Source organism: Pezoporus flaviventris, unplaced genomic scaffold (assembly GCF_033815535.1).
Source record: "Pezoporus flaviventris isolate CSIRO_AGI_PZ_B2104156 unplaced genomic scaffold, CSIRO_AGI_Pfla_v1 ptg000007l, whole genome shotgun sequence".
NCBI lineage: Eukaryota > Metazoa > Chordata > Aves > Psittaciformes > Psittacidae > Pezoporus > Pezoporus flaviventris.
In genome coordinates this window covers 86,689,030-86,701,644 of record NW_026892555.1, presented here as the reverse complement: position 1 = coordinate 86,701,644, position 12,615 = coordinate 86,689,030, and the positions used below count along the sequence as shown (strand labels likewise).

General features: G+C 37.7%; 1 protein-coding gene across 4 annotated transcripts in view; it reads right to left on the bottom strand.

The window, feature by feature from the left end:
* Positions 1-12,615, bottom strand: part of CDYL (chromodomain Y like) — a 105,741-nt gene that overhangs the window by 57,898 nt on the left and 35,228 nt on the right. Inside the window, exon 1 of one of the 4 annotated variants that reach the window (XM_061449390.1) lies at positions 2,039-2,680. The exons of 2 other annotated variants lie outside the window; for them this stretch is intronic. In XM_061449390.1, coding sequence (XP_061305374.1) covers positions 2,039-2,149 — 111 coding nt within the window. In that variant the 5' untranslated portion in view covers positions 2,150-2,680. Of the gene's footprint in view, positions 1-410; positions 772-2,038; positions 2,681-12,615 lie in introns of those variants that run through there. One more of the 4 variants, XM_061449386.1, reaches the window with a different exon arrangement.

The following is a 12,615-nucleotide window of genomic DNA, read 5'->3' as shown; positions in this document are numbered from 1 at the left end:
AGAGGTATAATCCAATAGTGGAGTGCCCAAACTATAATCCCACATACCATAATTATATCTGAGATTTCCCATCTGTAAAACAGTAAATTTCCCTTCCATGAATGTGGTGAGACCTGGTTCATGTTTGCTTTCTCTCCCCGAGGAAGCAGATACTTTGATTTTAATTGCTTTTATTAGCAAAATATACCACATTTACACTTTTTCAAAAACCAGACAAGAACAAGATAAGGTTACAGGCCAAACTGCTGTTCAGCTAAAGCTACGCCAGGTGAGAATGGCAGCACCGTAACTGCTCCTCCTTGCCCTGTACAGAGACAAGAGTTGTCTCCTCCCCATCTGTAAGCACTTCTTCTGTAATTATCCCCTAATGTAGTTCTGTCAAAGTGACCTGGTTTAGATATTAAGAATACCTGAGCTAATGTAGGCATCCTGAAACAACTGGTTTGGAGAGCAGCCCTGTATGCAGTATTTTCTGACGCATCTAAAAGCACTGCAACTTTCAGCAGAGGACAACAAACACCTATAGGCAGGACAGGCACAGGAGCCACTTCATTATGGTGTGGTCAGAAAAAGGGCATGCAGTCTTAATTGATGGTGGAAGATCTTTAGTTCAGATCAATAAAAGTAAGCATAAAATTCAAAAGGTAGCTCTCACTCTAAAGCACTGTAATTTGGGCATGTTTGTAAATTCTATAAAGAGCATATTCTCTGTGTGTAAGTCTATATGCATGCATTATATATATAAAAAGATCATACTTTCATTTAACAGATTTCAAGAGATTAAACTAAAAGTACAGTTCTTGAGGGAGGGCAACAAAAAACAGAACGAGCAAAATAAACATACAAGTAAGCATGTAAATGAGCACTGCCTTGTTTATTACAAACCCATTTTCTATACATATCATAGAATCATAGAAGGGTTGGAAAGGACCTTAAGATCATCAAGTTCCAACCCCCTGCCATGAGCGGGAAGACCTCATACTGTGTCACCCAAGGCTCTGTCCAACCTGGACTTGAACACCGCCAGGGATGGAACATTCACAACTTCCCTGGGCAACCTATTCCAGTGCCTCACCACCCTAACAGGAAAGAATTTCCTTCTTATATCCAATCTAAACTTCCTCTGTTTAAGTTTTAACCCGTTACCCCTTGTCCTATCAGTACAGTCCCTAATGAAGAGTCCCTCCCCAGCATCCCTATAGGCCCCCTTCAGATACTGGAAGGCTGCTAGGAGGTCTCCACGTAGAGGGGCAGGATCACCTCCTTCGACCTGCTGGTCACGCTCCTTTTGATGCAGCCCAGGATACGGTTGGCTTTCTGGGCTGCAAGCGCACACTGAAGCCAGCTCATGTTCATTTTCTCATCGACCAACACCCCCAAGTCCTTCTCCACAGGGCTGCTCTGAATCTCTTCTTTGCCCAACCTGTAGCTCTGCCTGGGATTGCCCTGACCCAGGTGTAGGACCTTGCACTTGGCATGGTTAAACTTCATGAGGTTGGCATCAGCCCACCTCACAAGCTTGTCGAGGTCCCTCTGGATGGCATTTCTTCCCTCCAGCGTATCAACTGAACCACACAGCTTGGTGTCATCAGCAAACAGGCTGAGGGCACACTCAATCCCACTGTCCCTGTCACCTACAAAGATGTTGAACAAGACCGGTCCCAACACTGATCCCTGAAGGACACCATGCGTTACTAGTCTCCAGCCAGACATTGAGCCATTGACCACAGCTCTTTGCATGTGGCCATCCAGCCAGTTCTTTATCCACAGAGTGGTCCACCTATCAAATTGATGTCTCTCCAATTTAGAGAGAAGGACAATCATGTTCTTCTCTGTCCTCATATTCATCTCAGGCTACATTAACTAAATAATAAGAGAATAGCATCTACTTGACTCCATACTCTTGTCTGTTGTCTTTAAATACAGAAGAAAGTCTCCAACGAATGTAACAAGGCTATGTTTACATTAGTGCTTTGGTTCAGAGCAATAGCACAATTTAAAAGCAAATCCTTCCCCCCTCCACACTATTTCCACTTACTGTCCAATGGTTTTGTTCGCAGACCAGTCTTTGTATACGTGGTGAGGATTCCTTATGGAGAAACATAAACTGGAAACAGAAATGTACCAATGCAATGGTGTTATCAGTCATGCTTCAATCCCTAATGGGCCACACAGGTCCAAGCAAATAACAGCTCTGCACAGTTTCAACACACATTGTAGCATGTATATTTGATCTTGAGAGGCCCCACTAAATCTAGGCCAAAATAGAAATGCCTCATAGCAGAGTATGTAGAGATGAGGTCACAGCACCAATTACTATACTTAACTGATTTTCTCCAATTGAGACAGTTACTACTCTAGACTTTCCCCAGTTCAGAGGCGGAATCTAGAATAGATGCAAGTCTTGCACACGTGTGTACTGTATGTGAACAGTTACCCTTGGTTAAATTGGAAACTATTCCATATACAAATGGGACCTAAATGATCATCCATAACAAATCAGCAATGTTTATGAATGACTATGTCCTCTACTTATTAAAATCTTGCAGAGGTCAATGATAGACAGTATTCAAATACTTCTCACTATAAATAAAATAAATGCATTCAACATTTAAAAAATGCAACTCATATACAGCAGCATACAATGCATGAAAACAGTTCAGTCCCAAATTTTGCTTAAAGAAAAAGGAGAAAGTAGTGTTGGGGAGACAGTTATTCAAAAGAAATTTAATGGTGATGTCAAAATACACCTGAAGGTCTGCAGAATGTGCACTAAAATCTTCAATTTAGACATTGTATTAGAAAATACATCATTTACATGCTTAACTTGAGTTTTGCTCATTGGTCACAGCAGATTGCACCAGCAGGTAAATTTTAAAAACAGCTTAACACACATATGTTCAGAATACCAAAACCATAGTAGTGTAGTTTAAGTTCAAACAACATCATATAAAAATTACACTAGGATATTATATACATCCTGAAGTTCATCTTTACTGTAACTCCCAATATTTTACTCCCTTTGTGTTAGCCTGGGGGTGTACATATAAGCCTGCCAGCACGTGCTTCTGGAGCTGACTGATTTGATTAGCAGGACAGAATGATTGGATTAAGTCGATGAACTGTTGTAAACTGAGCCACTGCACCCTTATGGCACAACTGGCCACAGCGTCTATAAAGTGCAGGACTCTGGCTATGGTGATGGCTGTAGTACATATATATTGTTCTGGAAACCAGAGTGGTACAAAATTAGTATGGATCAGATGTGGGCAGATTATTGCCTTTGTGTCAAAACAGCTAGAGCAGATGATACAGCTTTTGTGTTTCTTTTGTGACAGCTCGGGGATGAGGGATGATACCTGATCTGGCCTAAAGCCCGCCAGTACAGAGTTCACATGCTCAACTGTCTTCTGGCAATTGGGACCAGCAGTGTAAGTTCATACAGGATCCTTGCTTTGCAACCCGCATGCACTCCTAACCTGCTTTTGAGGAGGCAGTGTGTTTAGTGAAGCTGGAACACATTCATGCCCATGAACAGGAGTCACATAAAGGACTAATACACTTTAGGTAGTCCTTCATGCTAGCAGTGCAATAAAGAGAACCGTATATCTCAACCTTCCTTCCAAACTGTGCTAAAACAAATTTTAAGATTTCTCTTTTCCCCAAGCTTTACTTCATTCAAAGAATGTCCATTCTTTTAGGATTCCTGGACACAAGTCATGCAAGAGCTAACTTTGTGGCTCTCTGCAACACTCAATTACTATATTGGCCTTCAGGTCATAACTAAAATTTTAATTCACACTCTGTATAAATTTCTAATTAAGTTGCCTATAAAAACACAATTGTTTCAGTGAAGCTCATAATTTATCATCAACTTTATGACTTATATCCTTCCAAAGTCTTAACAAAGACAATAGACAAAATAATTACTGCATTCTCATCAACGAGCCAGTGGTTCCAGGGAATCACAGCTGTGGTGTGTGCCATGCCTGGCTGCACAACCACCTCCTGAAAAGGCACTTTAAGAAGTTCTATGCCTTGTACTTACATTTAACAAACTCAGTATCACTGTACGTGCAACTCCTTTATGATCTACTGAAAAATATAGTCTGCAATCAGGAAAAAAGGCCCTAGTAAGGAGCCTTTTCCATAGAGGACACCAGGGAAATGGGTGGGGAGGGAGGGCCTGTGACACAATCATTTTGCCTTAGAGAATTAACTGAGAATGATGAGATTTACTTCCTCACGAGTCACTGCTGATGATTGATGCTAAAATGTCAGTACCACAAATCTTTCCAGACACAAATTACATTGAATTAATCAAGCAAGTTGCAGTGCAAGTTACAGCCTACTACAGAATTGATCAACTGCTTTAATTGTAGTTATCTAACTATTGCAAAAAATGGTTAGAAAAATCTTATTCTCATCAACTCACTGTTCGTAATTGTTCAAACCTTTTTTTACAAAGAGATAAAATAGACTTACACATTTTCTATTGGGCAAAAAAGCAGACTGAAAATACATGAAAATCTGTACAAATATAAACAAACACCTGCAACACTGGATTCTTACCAAACATGCACAGTTTGAAGTAACAACAAGTAGCGTCAAATAGGCTTATCATTTTAAATGGAAATGGTCCTAATCAGAAGGAACTATTAAAAATTACCAGCATTTGATTACAGATATACATTTTGGGCAGTCAAAGCTATTACACAGGTATTACTGTGCTATTAAGTTATTAAAAAATTTCTCCTTGCTCATTATTAGAAGATCTCAGCACGACCCACACACAGAATTCTAAAGGAAATGCTTCGGATCTTCAATTCATTTGTAAAAGCTATATTCCAGGAAGCAAATCCTGGAATTTTTTTTTTTTTTTTTTCACCCCTAAGGTAAATATTCTGCCTGCACTTGTTAAATTCTCTTGCTGGTATCTCTCCACAGCAGTCCTGAGAAGTGCAGGTCTCTAACATGGCACAACCAACACTATACCAAAGAAAAAATATAGAAAATTATATCAGGTATTTATTACTGGCAATACGAAAGACAAAATTATCACCCAAAGTTGATCATGTTGGATGTGATAATTCAGGAAAATGTAGTAATAAGCTAAAGCTACCTCACAGTAAGAACTTCAACAGCTTGATTACTATTTATTTGAAGTATAAGACCAATAGAAACATTGTCACTTCATCCTTCAGCTAGAATAATACAGAGTAGCAGATAAAGAATTTGTCAACATTAAGCAACCAGATTACAGACTTTTGCTTTCAAAGCAGGAGAAACTGAACCTTGAATCTTGAACACTGCTAAAGTACAGGCTCTATAAAGACAAGTGATTGATAGATATTCAAAATATTTTATCTAAAAAGAGTGTTTTAAGGAGAGAGTAGGTCACAGGAAAACCACACTCCAAATACGCTAGAAAACACTGTCACAGCTAAGCAAACTTCAGAAACAGGAACTGTAACAAGAAAGAGGAACAGGAAAAAAAAAAAAGAAATATCACAGGACAGTTGTAGAGTGAACTTGGTATGCTGTACCCATTTTATCAAATTCCACTTAATTCTACAATAACACTTTTATCCACCAACACCAAACAAGGCTTTTCAGCAGCCTACTGCTTGCAGAAGGACAGCGGCATGAGTCTGCTACTGTAGGTCAATTGACCAAACCTCAGTAAGAAGGGACACAGACCTCATAGAAGCTCTTTGAAGCTTCTTAGGAAGCTTTTTTCTTGTAGAGGTCCTGAGATGCTTGTCCTAAATAAAGACAGTAGAGACAGACTTCTTGGGAATCACTGCATACAAGAAGACACAATACGCACTTACAACCTCCTACCAGGCTACAAGTCCTGAATTAAAGGGAATGATGCCTACAAGATTTTCTTCTATTGTCTTTTGAAGATACGCACTGTCTGGACAATTTTTCAATCATTCAGATCTTTTTTTTTAAAAGCTGGGTAGCTGCAACTTCTCTATTACATGGTTAACAATAATTTCTGAGGTAATATAGACATAAAAACTTTCTGCAGAAGAATCTCCATTCACTATCCTCTGGAATGAAGTAAAATAAGGAAAAATACACAACTTCCAGAATTGGGTAACAAAAAAAACAAACAAAGAAGAGTTATTTGTTACTAAAAACACTTCCTGTCCATTAGCTTTGTCTAGAAAACATTGTCTCAAAATTGGCCTTAGCACGAAGTAGCCATTGATCTCTTAATAAAACACTCAAAAACTGTGCTCTTAAAGGTCATAATGCAGACACTAAAGGAACATAAACTATTTGTTCTACAGATTTTGCCAATGTTCTTCAAAGAATGTGCAAAGCCAGAACTTCTCACTAAAAAGAGCCATGGCTGAAATCTTCACATAGGCAGAAATGATACGCACTGCAACTTGCCAAAGTCCACTCTCAAGAACAAAGGAACCAAGTACAAATTTCCTTCTCTACTTGCACCCAAGTCTTTCCCTCTGCAGAGATGTCATATAAAATAATTTGTCAACTTTCTATTATTACTATGAAAATATTTAAAGTAAACTACCACATGCTGATTTGCAGAGGAAGCACATATTTTTTTCTGTATTTTCCTTCAGATATGAACATTGTATTGGCTTTTGGTACATCCTCACCCTCCCGCTGTACTCACTTCTAAGATAACTCTGTTTGAAAGAGTGGTTTCTGGTGGGTGGAAAAAAAAGAAAGTAAATCTCTCATGCCATCTCCTTCCATTTCAGTTGCTTTTTATCCCTTTCTCTGTATTTGTCCCTGTCTATATCTGATACAATTTGCAGTACTTTTCCTAATCCCACATCATAGTTTGCTCTCCAAGTAATGCCTTAAGGATTTTACACTATAACAGTGTATTAAACCCTTACTAATTTCTCTAGTTTCAACACCGAAGTAATTTGTAAAATATCTTGCAAAATAACAGCTTTTATTTTAAAAAACAGAATCATTGTGTAGACTAATCTATGCAGCAGTTTGTGGTACAGTCACTGTTCACAAACAGGTTTTTACTATATATATGTCTTTTAAGTTAGGTCCGAACCTTTTTTTTTTTTGCCATAGTTACATGTACAATTTCACTGATGGATCACAAGTAGTTATTTCTACATGGTATAAGCTGTAGAGAATAAATGACTGTATCACCTCTGTGTTTATGAGATAGACAAATTCACTAATGGGTGTGCAGAGAAGACTTAAGCATGTAAGAAATACCCTGGCATCTATTTTCTCCTACACTATGTCTTTTGTATTTAAAGTCAGTTTAAATATGCACTTTTTTACTGAAGAGCTGGGCTTGCTATAGAACATCTTAACATTATTACCCTTTCTCAGCTGAAAAAAACCACCCCAAACTGATATCCAAACTAATGCCACAAAAAAGAATGTAAAATTTACATAAAAATAGCTTCACATTGCAACACAAATATTATTTACAGATTGCCTGCTCTGAGAAACAGTCATTGCAGGTCAGTGTCAACAGGGGGGAGTTACCCTACCAAAATAGCTACTGCCTCACAAAACACCTTTCCCGCACTAGTAATGCCAGTCTGTTTCTTTACACAAAGTCCTCTTCAGATTCTGGGAATGTGCAGGCAACGTGTAGCATGTTGGTCTTCCAACTGTCTAGCCTTGGTAATCCCTGTCTACACAAAACAGAAACAATGTACTTAAAAGCAAGTTGCCAAATTCCAGAAATATGGCATTATACTTATTTTGTCATAGCACAGTTAAAATAACATTGAAATATAAAAGCATATTTCACTTTCGAATTTGACTGGAAGTGCAGGTGAGAGCTCCTTTCTTCCTACACGTTTTTCTTTATATCTAGCATTATTACTCCATATCTCTACTGCATCTAAAGAATTTATCCAGAAAATTCCTTGCCAGAATCCAAATGTTTCTAGAAATAGTCACATATTTTAAAAATCTTTTGAATTCAGGATCTTCTTTAAAAATAGATCCTTTCCTTTTTTTCTTTCAATACTGGCAATCAAGTCATCCGTTGGTAATGTCCAGTATTGCCTGCAAATTCAAAAGAGCTTTTTTGGTTAACTTGAATATATTGGAAACTATACCTTTAAAAAAGATGTTTGCATATTAAAAGTCTTTTGTGATAGTTTTTGATAGCTTTTTTAATACTTTAGCGCTATAAAGCCCAATTAGTGCAACTCGGCACAGCATTTAGTCTTATCTCTATAGTTACTCAAAAATTAAACTAAATTAATTGATATTGTTACCATTACGGTGGTACTACAGAATAGAATTGAATGTCTAAAACAAATGCACAAATTCAGGTGTAATCCAAAGCACTAGTGATTTTGTAAAGGCTTTTCTGGAAACTGTGTCCAAACCGCTGTACTTTGTCATGTAGTTCATGATTCTGCATCTTCTACACCTTGCTACTTGAATAACACAAAGGTTCTGCTTCTTCCTTGCTATTGTTATTATTACTCATCAGTGACCAAGATATATACCACTAACAAATTTAGACTTTGATTTTAAGGCTATGCTTTTCATTATGTTGAGTGAGTACTGATGAGAGAAGATGGCTCTGTTACTGTAAAGAACATGGCTGATTCCTTCCTTTTCCAGAAAGAAGCAACATTATGAATTAAACTGGTGAATGGATCTGCCTAAAATAAGTACATCAGAAATGTTTTGGTTTTCAACTGGTTTACCGTGTAATCATACCTTTATGTGACGGAAATGGGACAGAGATGGGCGGCATAAATGGAGATTCACTCCACTTACTTTTTACTCAAGATTTACCAGCAGTGGTGAGTTTTCCTGGAATAATGAGAATGTGGAATTATGGTGAAAATTGCTGCAGTTCCATAGCAGCATGGTTTATATAGGTTTGCAATGAACACAAAAGAAATTTAATCCAGAGTCCCTCAACCTGACAAAAAATCAGGGATGAGGAAGTTACCTGAATGAATACATTATTTTTGGAGGTTACTTTAAAGACTGAATACTGAATTTATATGCATGAAATTAATTATGAATTGTATATCAGTATTAAAGATAAGTAATCGCATAATCAATAATTCTTTAAAGACTAATTAATTACATTTTATAGAATACTGAAAAGTGTATGAATGAAAACCTTCCAATTTCTAGATTGCATACGTTTCTTTCACTCCTTGTTTTTGAAACTGTCAATTACGTGAGGATGATACCGCAATTTTGAAAAGGCAAAAGCTTTTCTACCTGAAGTCTTTAAGTTTATAGCACAATGTCATTTTAACTTACAATCTCACATTTGGACATGATTATTCCAGAGCCAGACTGGAACCTTCATTCAAAGTGCTGTTTCAAAAACAACCAACCAACCCCAAAACCAAAACCAATTCATGACTACTTCCAAACCAGAAAAGCATTTAAGTCAAGCTTTTTTTGTTTGTTTTTCTTCTTTTAAAAACCCAGCTATTCAGATGACAATTTCTGAATTTCATTATTCTTCTTGACACTTCCAGAATTCTGTGACACCTCACTGGAGCGAGGAGAAAGGAAAGTGAAACAGACTCCTCTTTAATCCCAAATGATAAAGTTACTGATGAATGTGAAATTTCATTTCAGTTTCCACTATACACAAAGAAGTGTCACTTTCAAAAAGAAATCTGGGGAAAATGGTTTATTTCTTCTAAAGGATTTTATATGCATCTCTCTCTATGTTCCTTAGAGACACCCTGCTAGTAGCACCGCAACTTATTATGGATGCTTTTTTTCCCTACCTATCTATAACAAGATATGAAAGAGATACTTTTGCAGACCAACAACGTGATAGAGCACACATTTATTTTGACTTTTTTTGACTTTTTTTCTGCTTAATATTATGAGAGCGACAGCTCTTTTGCTGTGTGTAATGTGTGTACTGGAATCAGGGTAAGCTTTCTTCTGCCGTTAGCCTTAACTTGCCTGTTTCATTCTGCTTCCTTACATCCTAAACCACTGCTGCATAAGTTCTGCTGGTTCTTTCTAATACCTTCACAGCTTTCCAAGTGCCAGTATCCTGTCTAGACCAAGGCATCCAGTTTGCAGCCTACATCACCATTCCTCCTCACAAAAAAAAAAACAACAAACAACAGATTCACCAGTGTTTCCTTTTCCCTCAGAGGATTTTTCCAAGGCAGCATCTGTTTACAGTGAAATGCTTACTACTGCTGTTTTAGATGTGAGCATCAGTTTGGATAAGGGGGTATTTGGATACCATGATGGATAGCTGATTCACATTACCAGACTGATGTACTACTATCAAGATCGAGCAACTGTGAAGGGTTGCTAGATCAAAGGTATTTTGAAGAATTTGATATATGTATTTAAGTAAAAAGGAAGGGAAACTGAGCAAAGTACTGTCACAAATCAGCGAATGTGTTCCAACAAAGTGGAGTAAGTTCTTACTTGAAAAAGATATCAAGTCTTAAACAAAAATCCTATTAAAAGTTGCAACCAAATTTAGATAAATTCAGTGTGACAGATAAAATTAAGAGAAATATGATGGAAGCTACTAACCACGGTAGTATGTTTTGCAGCAATATTTGTCACTTTAAAAATGTTAATTGACAATACTTTCAACTGTTATCAGTTACTGAGGGAGAGGATTTACTTGTCCTACACAGCAAGTACTACAAATTGCTGTTATTCTCCTTATCAAACAGCTTGGAGCCAGCTCGGATGAACCAGAGTGGTAATATCCAGAATTAAAGAGAAATCCGTCAAGATTTTCCTAAACTAACAGCTGAAATTAAGGTTCTGCTGATAGTATTTAAAATGTAAGTGTCTATGGGACAGAAATGCTCATCTTTGATATGGGTGGGGGTGGACAGGCAAGTCAATAACTTTACAGTCCAACTTCCTAGAACAGATGGCACTCTGAGGGGCTTCATTTTTGAACTCCTGCAAGGGTTGGTAAGTTGAGTTACACTATGTGTAAAACAGAACCCTCTGCTGAACCAGGCTTTAGATCTCAAAGGCTCTAGATGGATCTTTTGAAGGACCGGTGTCTGCCTGAGTTTGCTTTTGTCTTACCCTTTGTCTAACAGCTCACACCACCTCCCCTCAGAAATACATCTAAAACACCATCTTTTTTTTTTTTTTCTTTACTTCCCAGTGCCATTGGGCTCTTCTTGCTTAAACAGCTCATCACAAGCATGAAAATGTTGTGCTTTGTGGATCAGACTTTCTTCCAGCCTGGAAAACCCCAGGAACAATCAATGAACTTTTTGCAGTTTGCTTGATTTCTCAAATACTGAATGGTATAAACCTGAATACTACCCAAATCACATGTGCAGTTGTCTCTCCATCTTTCTTTCAGAGCAGGTGATCTCAAGTAACAAGAGCTATCAGAAGACTGTAACTGCTTTCAAAGAAGGAAAAACTAAATAGACTGACTCTTTAGTCTGGGGAGGAGATGAATGAGAAAATGTACAGGAAATATTTCCTGTACTTCCCATGACAACAGCAACAAAAAGCAGAGTATACCTATTGGGAAAAAAAGAATTAAACAAAACCAAGTTGCAAAACATACTGCTACAACACATAGTGGAGAGACTAGACAAATTTATGATGGGTCAATTATAGTTTGCTAAATACTGAATGCAAACTGTAGCTCAGGAAGTTCTTAAATTAGTTTCCCTATAACAAGAAGGGTATGCCAAAGAAAGAGTCACTCTGTGCTGTCCTATTCTTCTTTATCCGTTCACAACTGTCATTTCAAGACAGGACACTACTTAGGTGGATATTCAGGCTAGTCCAGTAGAGCATTTCTTATATCAAAAGACACTCAGTATACTTCTTTTAGAAGTAGAAAGATGGGGATTGATACTTCATTGACAACAGGATAAAGAAGCTTTATGGAAAAGCCAAGGCTATCAGCAGATCAAGTACTTGAACTGGAGTAGTAGCTGCTACGTTCAGTTTCATTCAGAGCAGCGACACTTTAAAGTCAGGGTTACAGAGGCCTTTTGGAAAGTATAGGCTACATAAAGATAACTACTTATTAAATTTAAATGTCAGGAATTTTTCAAATAAAGTCTTTTCTTATCAGTAAGGCGGTTTTCATTAAATCAACGTTTCCATTGAATTTCAGTTCTCCTGAAAGTTTCTCCAATCAACAAAACCATTTTTTCAGTCTTCGAGCTTGAACACCTCAATGCACTCTGCTTTAGTGCAATTCAAAACCAATTTAACTTCCTTTTCCTACAAAAGTTGACATGATGGCCTCTCCTCCAGGCTCCTAAAGTTCCCACTCTTTTCAGAGGAGGATAAGCCCTTCCTCAGAAGATGATGCAATTCCTCACGTTATTCAGGCATGCGTCCTATCTGCTTGCAGGAAACATAAGACATACATAACTCTCAGCGCATACTGACATAAATAACTTGGCCAAAGATCCTGGTTCATTTGAGTAAATAATATATTGGGGTTCCTAAATGACAGCACCCTAAAGACGACATGCCACAGAGGCAAAATGCAGGTTAAAGTACCAAAATTCAGCTCAACTTCAAGATTCCCCCATAAAAGGCAAGATGAGAATTTCTACTGTCAGTTAATTTCAATTAACTTCCACCAAGAAAAAGCCCCACTGTCCTCTGCTGCTCCCT